The 19,601-nt window shown below is 33.3% G+C and overlaps 1 protein-coding gene across 3 annotated transcripts in view; it reads right to left on the minus strand.

The window, feature by feature from the left end:
• Positions 1-11,272: 11,272 nt before the first annotated feature.
• LOC132942924 (uncharacterized) overlaps positions 11,273-19,601 on the minus strand; it is a 50,907-nt gene continuing 42,578 nt past the window's right edge. For 2 of the 3 annotated variants that reach the window (XM_061011638.1, XM_061011640.1), the window contains 10 exons: positions 17,673-18,286; positions 16,715-17,597; positions 16,556-16,654; positions 15,245-15,424; positions 15,088-15,201; positions 14,748-14,880; positions 14,631-14,653; positions 14,263-14,538; positions 13,062-13,196; positions 11,273-12,141 (listed from right to left, as the gene is read on the minus strand). In XM_061011638.1, the coding sequence (XP_060867621.1) occupies positions 11,971-12,141; positions 13,062-13,196; positions 14,263-14,538; positions 14,631-14,653; positions 14,748-14,880; positions 15,088-15,201; positions 15,245-15,424; positions 16,556-16,654; positions 16,715-17,597; positions 17,673-18,286 (2,628 nt within the window). In that variant the 3' untranslated portion in view covers positions 11,273-11,970. The remainder of the gene's footprint in view (positions 12,142-13,061; positions 13,197-14,262; positions 14,539-14,630; positions 14,654-14,747; positions 14,881-15,087; positions 15,202-15,244; positions 15,425-16,555; positions 16,655-16,714; positions 17,598-17,672; positions 18,287-19,601) is intronic. The other variant, XM_061011639.1, reaches the window with a different exon arrangement.

Consider the following 19,601-nt stretch of genomic DNA (forward strand, 5'->3'; position numbering starts at 1 on the left):
GAAATATTTTTAAAATTATATGATGTATAAAAGAAAGTTATAAAATAAACATTTGGTGAACATTTAAGGTATCCCTTTATTTTTGAATTTCTAACAAAATATAAAAATCGATTAAGGAGAAATTGTTGATTTACAGGAGAATACCCAATGTCATAAAAAAGTTAACGTCAAACGCTTATAAAAAATTAATGTGACTTTCCGATAAATACATTTTTTTTTTGTTATACTAACAAAAACTTATAAGAAATGTTGTGTTAAATTTTTAAATTTACCTATAAATATAAATGCCAAATACTGAAATACCACTCACTCAGTCACTCACTCCACAGATCGATACATCTCAAAAACTGCGAAACGTACGAACTTTTTAGTGCTTCAAAAGGCGAAGACGCACAATGTACAATTATTACTTTCATTGTTTTGATCTAAATCTAAAAGGTATATACCTTGAAGATGAAACAAAAATGTTGTTATTGGCTGGTTTATAGCTATAATATATTATGTTTCTCCGTGATGGGACTAATAACACAATAGGTACATTACTACATTGCTATAGTGTCGTACTCGTGTGGTCTAAAATAGAGGCGGCCGCATACTTTTATCAATTTTATTGCACTCCGGGAAAGTATAATATTATATTATTCTCCAATATTGACACGTCTCAGTGACGACGATATATAGAATACAATTGGAAATCAGTCTTTTTGATGATCAGGTATAATAGTATTGTATAGGTACCTGGTACATACATGCGAATATGTATAAATAAGTCTTATAATCGAGTGAACTGTAAACAATTCGACTGAAAGTCGACCACACAGGCACACAGCACGCTTGACAAGTTCGATATACGATTACCAATTGTATATATTATATTATATACTAATAGTACCTATATAGTAATAGAGTTACCTGTTTAAAGTCATTATAATTACGCCACGAATATACGAATTCGGAATTTATAATGCTACATAGCATTGGCATACCATATACGGGTAATGGCGGCAGGTACTTACAGCATAACCGGATCTAAAAATATCGTCGTCAAAGGAGACTTAGAGTAATAAATAATATATTTCAAAAAGGCTTAAGGGGATACTTTCAAAATAAAAAAAAGCCATAAATATCAATGGGTGTACTTCTACATATAGCGTCGAATCGAACCATTTGAGATTCACGTTATTGCACAATCATTTATTATTGGACGTTTATATATCAACTGTTAGTTTTTATGCAACAAAGTCAATACATTATACAGATTAAACTTCTTCTCCGAAAGAACATGGTATTTTTTGGCTCAATGAAAACACTACAAATCAAATTAAAACTAATAGATTTGTGTTACAATGATATATTACTTATTCTATTAGTTATAACTTATAAATCAGTTCGATTTCGAAACTCTCTGAAGTAACATAATATTATTGACCACACACACTGTACTGATCCTTTTCTCTTCCTGTATTTCGGTTTAAAAATTTAAATCTAAAGTTTTTTTATAGTATAAAATATATTGGGCTAGAAAAACTATAACGGTTTTCATTTTTAAATAATACAGTACTCGTACCCATTTATATGTTGAACTGTAATATCGAGTCAGTCAGCACAAGGACAATATTATTACTGAAAAATATTATATTCACAATTCACGTTATTCAAAAAATTAAAAATAGTTAATCATTATTCATTACCTAATGCAGTGGTTCCATATCGGTGCGGTCCAAGGATCTATCATAGGTGGTCCACGCCCCACGGAGCCAATGATTTTTTCTATTTTTTTTTTACTCAAAACACTATCTGAAAAAATAGTGTATTTGAGGTATCCTACATTTTTCTAAAATTGAGGTGGTCCATCAAAAGTTTCCCAAGTGGTGGTGCGTGATGGTAAATGGGTTGGGAAACACTGACCTAATACATTGCATCCTAATCGATTTTCTCAGTTTATTTTTCAATTTTTCATCGAGCTTTAAATTATAATTATATTATTGTTTGATTATGAGTTTTGATTCTTCTATGGTTGAGAATCGGACCGATGTCGTATTAAAGAGAAAATAAAAACAATATGTTCAAAATATAAGAAAAGTATTCAAAGTGCAAAAATAATTAATTTAATTTTAAAACGTAGTTAATTTTATACATCACAAATGAAAACTCTAAGGTCATATAAGATTTTTTCGTAAATTTATTTTAATTCTTAACAAACGGATATATCATCTAAATATAAAGAACCGACAAAGTGACGTTTAATATGTTTAATTCGTTCAAAAATGTGTGTCACAGATGATTGTGCTGCTATTTCATCGAAGGACATCCAGATTGGTGTTTAGACAGTAAAATATTATTTTTAGACCTTTTTAAGCGAGCTATAATGGTTGTGTCGTTTACCCATCTACCATCGTTATACAATTAATTGATGTTTGTGACTTCTACAGTATGGGATGACACACGAAATTATTTTTCTTCTATGATGTAATTATTCTGCAGTACCACGGCCGTGTAACTATGTTTGGCACTAAATGGCTAGTGATAGTGATAAGTTGATAACTAAATAAAATAATTACTATTGGTGCAAGTTACAAGTTGATGCTATTATATCATTAATTCTTAATTGGTGATTACTGATTACAGTTTTAAATTAAATAAATTTACCATATAGTACAAATATAAGAATAAAAGGTAAAGGAGGAGAGGGGCGAATGCCCCTCCCCTTCACACCCCAAAAATTTGTCCTTGATATATTATGCAAAATCAAAATGAAAAATAAAAAACTTGCTCAATCTAATTTTGATTCATTTGAATAATATTTTATCGTCGTCGTCACGTGTATTTTAACGGTATTATGAGTTATACGATGACGTAATTATGTCATTTGACGTTTACTCTTTTACCCATTTGTTGAATGACAGTGTAGTTGTAGCGAAGCACAATAATGTTATTGAATACTAGCGACCTATTGATATAATATACTCCTGTACAATCATATTGCAAATTATACTTAATGCGAAACCATATTTTAATAAATAGATTTATTTTAAGCATTCGTCAAAGTCTAATGTAGGTATAATCAGTCATAATATTTAGTGAAATCGCAATGATATAATCACGATGACACGGCGACCTGGGTAGGCAATTTATAACCATACTTGGTGAACTGGTTTCAGTTGTAGCATACGGCGGTCTCCAGTCGTGGTCAGCAGGAGTTGTAGTACAACGCAGAATCGGCGCAATTCACAGGGTTGCTAACCGTACTTAACACCCTGCATTTTAATGCTATAGCACCCCGGGATTATCTTATATTGAAATTAAAATCTTGAACGCGTACCTACCACTATGATGGGCCAACTCGGTCAAGATAGGCTATCGGAATTATTATCAATATTATTACCAACATCGAACGAGATAATATAGTCCTTAATAATAAAACTATTTAAAATAAATATGCCGAAACAAGTGTGCATATTCAAGTATTCTACATTCTGATTTCATTTTTAGTATAGTTACCAGCTATTACTTAATAATAAATGAAAATAATTTGTTTTGCATAAAATATTAAAATGTGTTACAATTTATTGAAATCTATGATTAATTGTATTTTATTATTAGAGATACCAAAAGTAACGGGAATGGTATGGTAAATGAGGAGTGTGAGGAGCAAAGCCCTTTACAGTTCTGTTTTCTCTAAAATTTGTTTGCTGTCCCTATAGTATTTTTGGGTGATTTGCGCCTTTGAAATGTCAACGCTGTATATTAATGATTATACAATTTTGAAATAATTACAATAATACCTATAGCGTAGAGATATTGGATATACTGGAGATACTGATGACAGCGGTCTGCAGCAAATCGCATGTCTATTTCTTGTAATTTTTCATGTTATAAATGTTAAAACAAAAGTTCATGTTTTAGATGCTTTTGTCGGTGTGATTTTCAATGTATTATTTTCGTATGGGTTAACAATACAATTTGTGATGAATTGACGAAAGCGAATGTACCACCATCACGAGGAGATTTACGTCAATATGTTATTGATAACGTCTTAATACCATGCAGGTCCACAAATTCCACATGCACACGATTGATGATATACCTAACACAACAGATGGACAACGCCAGTGCAATCATTTATCGCTCATTGCTATAATTATAATTTGGATTTGACCCACTAGTGGCGCATGGCGACGGGAAGCGAGTAGATACTTATTTACCACCTCTTCCTCCTCCTCCTGCCACTACTAGTGTGAGTCGAGTCCAAATTATTAAAGTGAACTCCTCCAAGTTAAGAGCGATAATTGATTGCATTGGCGTTGCCTATCTAGTACGGTGTCATTTAGTCCACGCTATATATTATATTGTTATAATCAACTAGCGCCCGTAAATGCAAGACGCGATACAATTTTCGTTTAGTCGTACCGAAAAACATGTCTGGAAAACGGTCAAAAAATTCCTATCCCCCTCCCCTCACATGGGTGCCCTTTTCAAAAAAATATCTCATTGTATACGTACGGACGACGCGCGCGCGTGTGTGCGACAATATACGAATAGCCATCTGTACGACAGCCATCCAACAGACGTTATGTACATAGTGTCCATACGCATACATACATACATACTCACAGGAAACATCATAATATATAATATACACGTACGAGTGAGCACGTCCTGCATTATATACATGTGCGGTACACACAATACGGGCGGCGCGCGAGATTTACGCGATATAAAAATTCTCAGCGGTGTTCAATGATGTGTGACTCTCCGACCTCTATTGTTCCCGGGAGGTACTTATTGCGACGTACCCACACACACACACACACACACACACATACGCCACGTATATTGTGTGTGTGTGTTTGTATAATGCACCAAAGTATAACGTGCCCGCTCCAAATGTTTCGCGCGTGTATATTATAATAATAATATAATGTATATTATTATTATGAACATTGTTATTTTTTTTTTGTCCCGCTCTGAGCGTGGTGTGGTGTGTGAGTCTGCCCGGACAAAACGACCCGAGATCGTTTCTCATAATCCGAATAACGCGCGGGCGACACGTACGGGGCCACAGCGAGCAGCCACCTACTGTGTGTATAATATAATATAACGTATGATAACAGTGTATAGAGATCGCATGTGTGTGTGTGTGTGTGTGTGTGTGTAATATATACAATCGATTGTACAAGAGAGACCTGTGCAGTATATATATATATATATTTGTATATAATATTATGAACCACATCATACGAAATAAAGTCAGTGCGTCTCTAAGTATATTTGTATATACCTAATATATTATATAATAATATATGTATGAGATATGTCATATGTGTGTGTGTGTGTATTGTAATAACGTCGAGGGTATTAACGGACGGATAACATTATACTGTATTTATATACAGGGCGATTCACCAAGCATGCTCAACCCCTTTTTTCTTCGATAATGCAGTCGTTTGAAATCCCATTTTTGAAATTGCTAAACGTGGATAGGTATAGTCTATAGAGTACAGATCATAATATTTTTTAACTCTCGAGATTATTTGCACAGCTTAAGGATAGAGTCATATTGATGTACAAACTTCTGTTTTTCAATTGAGAAACGTACCAATTTTGACGTGCCAAAAACTAAATTCGAACGATGAGTTATTTTACTTTGTGTACTTGGGTTAATAGGTCCATTATAATGGGTTTGGAATACATAGAGGTGTGGTGATTTGAAAATTTTAATAATTAATATAATAGTCTATCAACATAAATAGTTTTTAAAAAATGATACTATTAACCTAACCTTTCTATAGTTCCAATATTACATCTACTATATATTTTTGCATAACTATTTTAAGGATTATTAATTATTATCCTTAATCCTTAGTATACACTATACACATATTAATAACTGAGGCATTAGTCGTTCGAATTTTGAATTAGCTATACTACTACATTTACATAACAAAATAATATCCTCTAAAAAATTTATTGTAAATAGAAACGGGGGGGTTCTCATTTAAAAAAACAGAAATTTGTATCTCCACAGGACACTCCTTCTGTAAGTAGTACAAAAAAAATTCAAGAATTCGAATAAATTCATTATTAAAGAGGAAACAATGGGGGTGAGCGTACTTGGTGAATCACTCTGTATGTATGTGCGTATATTGTAATAACGTTTTGGGTATTCGCGGACGTTTAAATGTTTAAATGTAATGTATTATATTATTATGCGTATCGTATCTAATATATGGTATTTCTATAATATATTATGTTGACTGCTCACTCTGCACCGTAGAAATACTTGTCCTCAACATTTTACTTATTTCAAACGCATAACTCGTGTAAGACGCGTTTTATCGGAACATTTTTGCGTTTTTAAAACAAAAATTTAAATACCGGGAATGTCGTTGTGCCAAAGAGCTAGTAGGTTTCGAGTTTAGGTACATTGATACGGTCATCACTGTTGTAGTAGGTAATTGATGTGTAAAATTTGAGTTCAATTATGGTAAATCATTGCATACGAAATACGACTCTGAGCTGAGATGCTCTATCAGCGTGTATACTTTCTAAGAATATTTTATCATTTATTTATACCACGATTAGTAATTTATTATAATTAATAATACTACAATTAGCAATACAGAGGTTGAACTTATTTTTGGCAACAACATTGCATACATTATAAAATAATTATTATAATTTTGATCATATATTAATATATTGTTGCGTGTTAATAACTTATAAGTGATAATATTGAAATACAGTATTAGAAGTGGTAGAACTATAGACATAGATGGTTTCGAAGTAAAAATAGCTTAAAAAGTTTAAATATTTTTAAAGTTGCATCGTGTAAAGGAAATAATAACAATCTACGTAATGTAAACATATACTGGTATTTGCTACCATTAATATTTTTTGAATATTAGAACAAAACATAAAATCACATAAAATTGTAAAAACTGAACTTCAATTAATGTCTATAGTAAAAAAGTTTGTATAAAATTGTATCCTGAAAAAGGCATAAATTGTTAAAATGAAAGTGTAATAATATAAAAATAATTTGAAAATGTCGGTGATTTGTTATCAAAATGTCAAATTTGAACGCGTATAAACAAAATTGTGCCTACGTATCTACTAGAAAACAACTTACGTATTGTTTAAAATTTTCAGCTCTTCGGATAGGGTTAACTGCAACTATTGGTTACATATTTTTATAGTAATATATTTTGTGATTATCAACTTATTTTCCACCCCGCAGGAATATTATATTAAACAATGAATAATTGTCGTTGACATTTAATGGGTAGATGAAGTGTGAGACTTGATGATTCCGGTATTCTTTTTCAAGTTATTTAAATATTGTGTCATATTATCATATTTTTCTGTAGAATTTGTTATTAAAATTACGAAATTCGTCTGAACATAATACATCATAATATAACATTATATTACATCATAGCGCCTTTGCAGTGTATTACGGTGGAAAAACCATTTTGTACAATATATATTTTATACTATAAAATACATATTATAAATGTATGACAAACTCCCTCGAATTCCCGAAACCCGAAGACGTCGCACTTAATCAAATCGGTTCCGGTCTATATATTCTGCATACATTTACAGATATATATATACGTTTGTATTGTTCGTTGCCGCGATTACAATCGCCGCTGCAGGACGTTCTGCGAGTATTTTTTTGTATTCTTCTTTCGGCGATTTTCTATGTCGCTGCATTATAATAATGATATTATAGTTATATATATTACTGCAGTGGATATGCGCCGAGAAATGTTTCGCCGGGAAAAAATGCGTTTTCGTCTGTTTTACCGTTACCGTGAACGGCTGAACCCATTTTTTAAGAACTACCTATCGTAACGTAAAGCATATATACCATGCAACGATAATTTATCTTATAATCATATTAAACATAATATACGCCTATTACACATTGAAAATAACAAAAATGCCGTTAAGACACAAGTTGTGTTAATCTCGCATATTATCGCGTGCATTGTAATTGTTGCGCCAACGATCGCGTTCGATTTCGAAAGTTAAATACAATATTGCTCGTACGATTTTTAAACGTCAGAACTTTTCACTATGATCGTTAGCACGAGTGTAGGTTACCTACTATACTCGACTGTAATGCGCACAGTGTAATACACACAATGTACACACCGAAATATGAGTCGTCATTAATCAACGGCATTAGCCGTCATCATATGTTCTCTGACAAGACAAGTAAAACGATTTATTGTTAAGAGTCGTTCTAGTTTCTCGTTAAACGAAAGTTCAACGATTGATAGCTTCTTTATCATCGAACTCGTCCAATGCATGGAAAAAGTTTTGGCAAATGATTTCAAAAAAATAATATATTATACCTACTGTTTATCAAGTCTATATATAGTATAATCTATTGAGGTAAGTAACTCATTAATAACCCAAAATTTTAAAATTTTAAAACCGTACACTATAGTTTATAAATAGATGGTAGACGTATGGATCACAATATAATAATATTATGTGCTTTTGGTTTTTGTTTTTTGACGATTTTTTTCGTGTGTTGGTGATATTTTTAATCACTCACAAATTGTAATTCAATTTATGAAATACTATTTTTATTATTATCATGAGTGACATGGTCATTTGTATGCACTCGTAGGGACGTAGGCAAGTAAAAAATAAAAATTTCATCATTTTCAATCCAAGTTCAAACAAATCCACGGAATGAAAAATAGGATAAAACAAAGCAAACAAAACAAAACAAACCGTAAATAATCGAATAAAAGGTGCTTATAAATCAAAATTAAACAAAAAGTAAAAAGTAACACGAAAACTTTTTGAAATATTTGAAACACTTATAGCTTTGGTGGCTTTTGTTTAAAATAACCCGTTTGATTAATTTTACAACAAATTAAAAGGGTGAAAAAAAACAATACAAATCGCAGTAGGTGTAGAATTAATTCCAAAGAGGAAAAAAGTTAAATCCTAAAAATGTACGTAATAAATTAATCTTTTTGTTCACTATACTATACAGGGTGTTTTAGAAGCTTAGGTTATCGCTTCCACCCACTTATATACTTGTGGTAATTCATAATACTATAGCTAGCTTGTACTTTTTGAATTATGCAATTTGTGCACACGACTGACGGTGCGGCGAGCCGGCTACATAATTAAGTTTAATTAATATTGGTATCGTGGTCAACAATTTTCAAAGCCAAATTCCACGGAGTAATAACTCTTAACTAAACATAACCTAACCGAAAACGCATTAGGCTTGTTAAAGCATCTGTCGTTAGAACTTCTGTAGCGCAAAGGACGAACGGGTCGATCCATTTATAATAATGTGTAAGACACCAAAATGTCGTATGGTCGGTCCTCTGCAGTGGGAACGTATCTCGCTGAATTGATTTTAAAGACGACCTATTGTTGACGATCGTATATATTATGAAAACAACGGATCAGTAAACATAAGCTAAGTATATTATAATCACATGAGCTTCGCCGAGTCGTAAATGTGTGTACCTATATGTGTGTAATGTGTAAACGCACTGTCGAAACCTAACGTCCACGCGCGAAAAATTTAAATCCCATGAACCCAATATATACATATAGGATGCACGCTGCATCATAACGTTATTATAATTTATAGTTATAATAATAATTTTGTGAACGGACGTCAGACGCGCGCAGTGCCGGACGACCGGAAAAATGTGAAAATACCGATGGAAAAAAGAAACGAGTTTGAACGTGTTTCACAAAATCGCGGATCTCGCGACAACTATACGACAATAATAGGTACGACCTACGACAGTCGCAAGTCGTGCGCACGTCATGTGTGCCTATATGACTACAGACATCATTCGGATTTCTTTCGTGTAAATAAACACTAAACCGTTAATATACCGGGTACCTCTATGTCATATAGGTATATGATTATATATTATTACCCACTATTATACGCTCCAAACGGGCCACTTTCTCTGTAGATTATCACAGTACATAGGTAAGTAAATTATTGATTCATATACATACATAGACGTATACGAAAACGAAATAAAATGTTATTAGGTATATTACTTTACCGCGGTAATAAACGAGGCCTCGCCTGCAAGTCGTTGTACAACTACGCGATGTCGCGGGTTCGTCTCGGGGGCAATAAAACCGAGGTGTTTGTTCGTGAACAGCCGATTTCTGTTTTTGTCGTTTGACGTTTTTCCCAGACAACTAAAATGCAACTTCTGCAGCAGTCGCAAATGAGAAACGACGATTGGTCGTCGCATAACGTACCTACCCACAGTATACGACTGCTGCTGCAGTTGAGATCGGCGAGTTGTAATATTGAAAACTACTGCACGGGCGTGGGTGGATTCGCGATGATATTGGAACACCGATCATAATATTTTCAATATCGTATAGGTCGGGTACGACTATTTTGGCGCCTAACGTTTCGAAATAGGTTAGGTTAGGTTAGGTTACTTATCTAAATACGACGGAAATTTATTTTTGAAAAAACATCGTGACAACCACGCCATAACAGATATTTTAATATTTTTTTCTATCTGTTTAATCTATGTCAGTCGTCGGTATTGTGCCCTACATACCGTGCGAAGATCGACGGTGGTTCACACACGTATTTTTGTAAAATAAATGTCTTAAACGATCTTCGCGCATTAACGCAAAGTTGCTTGCGAAATCGATTTGCAATTTAATGAGAATTTATTTCAGTCCGAATACGGACCATTATTTTGTGTATCGTGAAAATATTCCGAGTACTTTTCCGTGGACATTTGAAGATATTATAATCAAGGGAAATGATTAAATTATTATTTCAATCCGCGTGTTTAGCTTAGAACTCACTTATTATGTTAGGGTTTGTTTTTCCATCTATTTATAACTGTAGCCTCAGCTACTGGTTAAAAAAAAAATAAAAAAAATATTTAAACGCCTTAAACAAGTACCTGCTGCAGCAGAAGATCCGAAAAACATTTTATTTTTTTATTCCAAACGAACGCGCGCGGATAATCGGGCGCCACGACGACTCCGCGGAGATAATTTCGAATCAAAGCACGTTTTGACGGGTCGCCGCGTCCTTCGCGGTTGTATACATAGGAGAGACAATGGTGAAAGGGGTGAAGCAATTATTTTAGCCGCTTAATCGGATCCATAACCTTGCCGGTAATGGGATACAACATGAAAATAATATAAGTTTATATATATATATATATATATGTAGGTAAGTATTCGAATAGACTTCGTGTCGATATCACACACACACACTCACATATATATGCACATTATAATAATAACGATAATATATTACAACGACGCAGTCCGAACAAGAGGAGGTGTGAACCATAATATTAAAATATATAATACACCAAACGTGTTATAATAATATTATACATTGCGTATATGTATTTTAATAGCCGTCCGCGGCGTTATAATTGGAATACGTTTGGTAACCGCAAACGGTGTCGGTCAGGAAAATGGGAGTACACGATCATGGTATGTGTACACGGTATATACCTATAATATTATACTCGTATTATATGTATACACATACGGCCGGACGTGTTCTTGTTATTGTTAATATTTTGTTACATCAAAACAGTTTTGTTTTTATATATAAATAATAATATAATAATAATACATATATAATTTTCTAATTATTCGATAACATGGAAAAAAAAAATCAATAATGTTTCCACTATTGGGTATAAAATATTAAAAGTAAACAAAATACAAAATGTTGACATAACCAATAACGGTCGTGACATGTGACGCGGTATAGTGGTACCACAATACTGGACGTGTCGTGCACATAATATTATACTAAATATATTATATTATGGTATGACGGTTATTATATATACAATATAGTATATAAATAATATGACGTGTTACACAGCTGGACGGTTTTGATTGATTTTTTGCAGTAATGCTGAAGACTAGAGAAACGACGACGGGCGGCTGACGGGGTGTTCAAATGACGAACGGATGGTGTACGGTGATTGGTGGCATCGCCGTTCCGTCTTGGTCGTTCACCGCGCTCATCGTGATCGTGAGAGGTTCCTGCAGGTTGACAGGACACAGCACGGTCGTCGAGCGTCCCGTGCACGGGATCCTCTGCGCAAACTTTCCGTTCAAGCACAGCTTTCAACAAAACCAAGTCGTCATCGTTATTGTTTTTCCATGGTAAAATTTTTTTTTGAAAATTCACATCTATTGGGGCCCGCAGTGATCGACCTGGGAGGGGAAATAGTGTGCAGGCTATGACGATAATATAAGAAAAATTTGCTATCACACCGCTTTAATATTAAAATATGTCTTCGTTGGACGGATTCAGACGTGTTCGGACGGTTCATATGGCGCTCGTTTTTATATTTAGTGAATGACACAATATGAACGTCACTCATTTTTCATAAATAGAGTGCGAACGAAATTCATATTTTTAGAGAACTTGAACGTATTACGGGCCAATTTAATTACGCTAAAATTAAATTTATGTAAACATTTTTTTTTATCTAGTGCATTATACGTATTTTCACCCACACATAAAAATTAAAATTAAAGTAATTCGAATGATACTTTTTATCATGATATTTTTCATGATTTTTTTGTGGACTATATTATTATAGTACACTGTGTGATACCTATATCATTTCTATGGATTTTATGATTCGTTTTTAAATAAATAATTAAACTAACGACCCAATGAACGTCAGCATGAACGCGATCCTTTGAAAAAATAACGAATTCAGTTTTTAAGTCACCGTTCCACTCTGGACTCAGTCACATTGGACAGATTCCATGAACCAACATAACCCGAAAGGATATTTCTGAATTAGTAGTTTTATGCGTTTAAGAAGCGGATGATCATTGGCTGACTGGCGAGAATATTGCATACCGTCCTATCTATGCGTTCCGCTCGAAAAAAAGAAGTATACTGGCAATTACGCTAAACTATCGGAAAAATGAGTTGGGGGTACTCGGTCCACCTGTCTCTAACCTAACCTTCCCGTCTCCATCTCAAGTCAAGCACTGCATTTTCACGGGCACAGCTATCGACCTACCTCGTACGAGCCAACCGGATTGGGTTGTGGCGATTTCCACGCCAGAATGATGCCGTCTGGTCCGATCTGCCTGACGACGTGCAGACCGATAGGGTTTTCCGGTCCAATCAGGCACAAGTATTTACGGTCGTCGCTCTGAAACAGAATCGTTTTTTGTTTCAAATTGGCCGTGAAGTAATAACGTCTCACGGAGTTTATATATTATTCTATAAACGAATTTCCGCATTCACAAAGAGGGTCGTCGATTCGAATGATTTTTCGGGGTTAACTGCCTCCCTCCACTCCGCCATAAAGTTAAGCCACACGTGAACAAACGACGTTTTGAACGATAGTGACAAACGATTGTACACAAAATAGAAAATTAGACAAAAATAGCAAAATAATAAATTTTGTTCAGGTAAATTGTTTTCACATATTGGTTGCGTCCCAGGAGGTCATTATGTATTTACTAATTATTTCTAATAATATACGTAAGTAATATATTGAGTTTTATAAAAAAATGTCTAGAAAATGTCACGCTCACTGTACTTTTCTGCGTAGTTTAATAATACAATTTAAAAAAAATATTTTATTTTATATAGCTATTTGTGATATTGGAATATTTTTTTTTATTAATAATAATAACAATATAGTAAGATTTCAACGGTTATTGACTAGTTATTTTTATTAATTCGTGTCCATTTTATGGTGGCGCAAATGTATATTGCCGTAAAGGTAATTTTCAAATATTTTCAATTAGTTCATGCCCAAGACGCCAACTCGCCCACAAAAATGTTTATGAGGGACGCTAATCGTACCTATACGTGCTCCCTGAGAAATAATACTGACGCCTGAGGGGCGCGTTAAAAATGACTGTGCTCGCATTTTGCGTGGCTCAGGACGTAGACTAAAAGAAAAAAAATCTAAATATAATAATAATATTGTAACACGTCTGTAGGAAATATGTTACGAGCGTTTAACTGTATTACTCAACTGGGCCGCATGGCGTAATAATATTACATAGGTAGGTACCACGAAAGCGTACGAACGGAACAATATCGATGACTTGGCGGAAACATTATTACCAGTGTGTTTATTATTTCTATAATCGTTTTGAACGAGAACCTCTGCATCGCATGTGCATGTGGCGTGGATGGCCTTAAAACTATTGTTGTACGGATCGAACGGTGTTATGAAATTTTTTATTTTACAACGAGCTAACCTTTTCGTCCGAAGTGCACTCGGTGCCACCGTTCAAGTATTTTTCTACGGTCGTGCAATTAAAGTCGGGAGCGTATCGAGTGGATGGTACGGAATCGAGACCTCTCGTGAACTCTGATCGCCTACTCCACTTGTCGTGCTCAGATAAATATAGCAGTTCGTCAGCCAGCATCATAATTATCTTGTTTTTTTCGAAATTTTTAGCCTCCAGCATGGCCGCTTGTTTGGTTAGGTGACAAACTGTTTGTTTTATCTTAGGCGGACATTTGTATTGTACCTAAACAAACCCATTGACAGTACTCAGCACATACATTTCTTAAAATATTAAGTAGTAGGTATCAAACTCCGGGTATAAAATCATATACTTACGGGTCTCACAGATTTTGGGTGATCTGAAACAAATAAACAAATGTTGGTTATCGGTTATTGTGCACTCGACAGCAATTACAATAGGACGTTAAATTTTATTAATTATAAATAATTTACCATCGGACGTTTCAGTAGAGTCATCCGACACGTTTAAATTGCTATTCGAATCTAACGTGGTATAAACGTTGTTGAAATTGTCCATAACTTTTTGTAAAATTGGTTCAAAATGTTTAAAACAGGCATCACACGTCTGTAAAACATCATTATTAGTATAACTTTATAATTTGTATGGCTTTATTGGCGAATAATCAATTTTATTATTATTTTCATTTTTTATTCGTTACAGAAAATTATTTTTGGGTGTGACGTCCCATATAATAGGACAATATTATAAAAATAGCACAATATTGTTAACGGGTTTATTATTTCAGACTACCATATTATTATAATAATTTACCTGTAATTGTGTTAGGTTCGATAGTTGTGGCGTTGTTATGTGTTCATCGTTGGCATCGATTTGCTCCAAGTTTAATTTTCCAACATTGTTAGTCTGATAACAACATAATTTAGACTAAATGATAAATTAAAGACAATTTAAAAATATATATAGGTACTTTTAAGTTTTCACACTGAAGCTCCTCGGCAGCATTTTTCGATCCATTGTACGACATGTGCCTTTCCAAACTATCAATAATTTCTTGTTTCTGTGACAGTTCTTGGTTCAACTCGACAGTTATATTTTCTTTGATTTCCTTTTCTTCTGCTAGTGCATTTCGTAAAAGTTTTACGTGTGCCTAAGAAAACATAACAACCAATCGTATGTAATAATGACTTAGAAAAAACTTTTCGGTTAAAATACTATCTTGAAATTGAAAAAGTCTGAACAGAACGACTCATTCATAAAGTTGAAAACAAATAGAAGATTTTATAATAACGCAAAATACATTATACGTTCAATAGGTACGTCGTATTTGGTTTGTTCAGTCTTAATAGGTTCATAAATTATTTGTCTAACAAATATTACTGATAAAAGTTTCCATTTAATTATTTATGTAAATATTTGCATCATATAAACATTACATAATAAATATATACATTATACACATTACACATATTGTCTAGGCCGTCCTTAAGATTTGCGAGACACGGGGCAAAAAATAATTGCGAGGCCCGATGCAATATGATTGCGAAGTCTAAATGCATTTATATTTACGAGTACAAGTGTCTTTAAAATAGGTAAGTTCCTACTTTTTTACTATCCATAATAATTGATTCAAAATTAACGAATTTCAGATGAATTATACCACGGTAAAAGCAGCTAACAATAGTGTAGTGTTTGAATTACACGAAAAAAGTCATTGCAGCTGGTATAGACGATACCATAATATCTGATATCTCCGATAATCAAATCAAGGTTATAAGCAGTGCCTGGGACAAAAACCATATTCACCTCATTATAATATGCTTGTACACGACAGTTAATTTCTTATTAATTATTATCTACATACTAAGTATATCGCTATTTTATCTTTAAAAACCCCTTCGTCATTTATCCATAAATAGGACATAATATTTTTAATGCTAGAAATTAGCATTATTTTTTAAACCAATTTCCCTATTTTTTTATTTTTTTGGAACTTGAGCTCCAGGGCTGCTCAGACTTTCTCGCCCCCATAATTATGTCCCTGAGTATTGTATATTATATTTTATATTTATACCAAGTCTTATCTTAGTGACCCTAAAAATATTATTAAAAATATTTACTTTGTATTGCCATTTTATGCAAACAATAAGGTATATTGTATCTAATAAGCATACATTTCTTAAAATTAAATAACTCATATTTATCCTGAATTTTATTCAGATAAAAATGTATGTATTTACCTATTTATTTATAATAACAAATGCAAGAAATTCAAAATTACCTCAAGGGTTTCGACTTCCTCTTTGAGTTCTCCGTTTGTGACGTCATACTCATCAATTTGTTTCGATAATTTTAATATAGTCGATTGGTAATTTTTCGCCTGTAAGAGATTTAAATATAGTAAAATTATTTTTAATATAAAATGTATCAAAATGTTTACTTCAACGTTAGATTTCTCCTCCAGCTCAGCGTACACAGACTGTTTGAAACTTATATCTTTCTGTAGGTCCTTAAATTTCATTTTCTCACAATCTAATTGATTCCTGAGCACGGCATTTTCTGATTTAATTTGGCAAACTTCATTGACGAACTGGTCCATATCATTTCTGAGTTGTGTTTCACGACGAACCCATGACTGCTTTTCCACATCTTTAGCTTTGAGCTTGTGCATAAGTTCTCGTATCTCCGTTTCGAGCCCATGTATTCTGTCTAAAAGTTCTGGTTCCCTATCTCTAGAATCAGCTGATAACCGCATCCGGTTCTCGCGATCTGTTAACTGTTTTTGTTTTTCTGCCAGTTCTGAGTTCAGTTCTTCAATTTGCCGCTTATACCCTTCCTCGACGTTGGCTAAAATGTTATCAGCCTGTTGTAATGTCTGTTGATAAACATTTTCTTTGAATTCAAGGTCATGGATGCGTTTTTCCATTTCCATCCGCTCTTTAGTCATGATACGCAGTTTCTCTAAGTAATCTATGTCCAGTTCTGTAGACTGTTTGTACTCAATAGCTGTCGTTGATTTGGATTTGCGATAATGTTTACACACAACACGCCATATATTCCATAAAACTATTGCTGGCCATGCATTTTCCAAAATTTGTAATTTACATTTTGTTTCCATTTCGGATTCTTCAAGTTCAAAATTTCTCTGCTCATATTTATTGATCAACGCTTCCATAGAGGCGGCGTGCTTACGGGCTTCGCATTTTTTTGCATTTACTTCAGATAATTCTTGCCGAAGTGCTTCGATTTCTTGGGCCTTGACATTTAATTCTGTCTGTAGTGTATTTTTTTTTTCAGCCAACGTCATATATTTGTTTTCCAACCTAAAAATTAAAAAAAATTAATAAACTGTTATTAAACAAAACAATACATAGTTGGTTGTTTAAAAATGAACGTACTTCTGGAATCTAAGTCTGGTGTCGTTTTCTGCCTCTTCGAATTCACATTTTTCTTCTTCTACCAATCGATTTTGTTCTTTTAGTTTGTCTATAGTGGTGTATAAAAGTTTTATTTCACTGGCCAGTCTTGATTCTCTATCGATAGTTGATGTTAAAAGTTTCACTCTATCGTCTCCGTCACATTCATATGCTTCGATTTTCCTTTCTAAAGTTCGCCAGTGTTCTTTGTAAAACGACAATTCTTTAGCAACTCGATCATCAACTAATGGCACTTTGCGTTCTTCGATTTTTTCACGAATTCTGGATAATTTTCTAAGTTCTTCGGTTAAATCGGTAGAAAGAATACCTATGGTTTTTTCGATAGGACTTTCCGTTTGAGTTGCTTCTGATATAGCTTCCGAATAAATATCCTCTTCAAAAATACCACTCTCTTGAAGGCAGTCTGTGTACGCCTGTTTATGGCGATCATTTTGATTTATGTCTGTTATACGGCACTCGAAATGCCGTATGAGAGCTAGTACTTGATTAATTGTTGATCTATCTTCTACACAATAACATACGCTGTTGTACATTTCCATCAGTCGTTGTTTAATGTTATCACACCGCCTTACGTCCTAAAATACAATATTATAGTTAGGCAAAACTTATAAAATTAATCGTATATGATGCGGTAGTTAAAATACCATTGTGTTAATTTATATTTATTTATTGTACGTAATTTACGAATGCCAGTCGTCCGTTCGTGCACGTGTTACGTGGAAAATTAAAATCATAACAGTATAGTTAACCTTTACATTCTACAGTGACGGCTGTTACCGCAGGAATGTTTGTTTGGTATGTCAAAAATTCTCCTCATCAAACCCTCTCGGTTGCATCCCCCGAGGTAAAAATCGAAACCTGTAATAACCTTGCCAGTGCATTACGGATGCCGTAAGAATATAATATTTTTATTACTAGTACGACCTACAGACGACGAGTGGAGTACTGAATCGGAAAGCCATTAAAAAGTAGATACAACTATTATTAAATAAGCATTTTTAATTTTTGTGAGATATATTATGTATTACATTTTAAATCAGATCACGATTCGTCCAAAGTATAAAATTCCTATTACAAGGTTGTCACATAGTGCTATAATGTACGCTTTAGGCGTTGCCATTCGAGGCCTGGCCTTATTGTATTTAAAACATTCTATCTCGTACCTGAATATACAGTATTTATAATATTGTGATTTTTTTTTCAGTAGGAGTGGTAGGTAATAGGTAATGCTAATAAAGTCTAGAGGGTTCGTTGAGTTAACGGCGCACCTATGGATTTCGATGACATAATGGCTAGAATAATATAAATTGGTAATCAAATCAACGAATAACAATCGCGTGAGAGTGATTTTGAATATTACCTTTGTTAAGAATATTAAAAACAAAGTGTTACAAGCGTTGCATACAAATTTTACCCTGAAGATGGCAGTATTATTTTTGTTGCCCACCATTATTTCGTGTGAGCCATTATAATAAAAATCGTGAATTTATTTGGTTATTATTATTTTAAATTCTTATATCATACGCGTATTTAATATTTACAAAATAATATGTTTTGGTGGTTGAGTTAAAATGTATAATATTTATTAATATATATATATTTTTTTTATATTGATCAATATAATATTTTCATTTATAATAATATATGTTTGTTTTCCACTTGGTTAAGTTTAGGAACGTCCTTAAGATAAAATATATTTTAGGCATAATTGATATTTGGTAACAATTGAAGTAGGTACCTACCAACTGAATAATAAAAAATAAACAATGATTCGTTGTATGCCTATCTACTTCAGGAAACGATATCTGTTTGGGTTCAACACTCAAATCGTGGTTGATTTTTGAACGCTGACACCTTGTTCTCACAATAAAGATAGAAATAATTTTGTCA

The sequence above is a fragment of the Metopolophium dirhodum genome, chromosome 4 (genome assembly GCF_019925205.1).
Source record: "Metopolophium dirhodum isolate CAU chromosome 4, ASM1992520v1, whole genome shotgun sequence".
In the NCBI taxonomy this organism is placed as follows: domain Eukaryota; kingdom Metazoa; phylum Arthropoda; class Insecta; order Hemiptera; family Aphididae; genus Metopolophium; species Metopolophium dirhodum.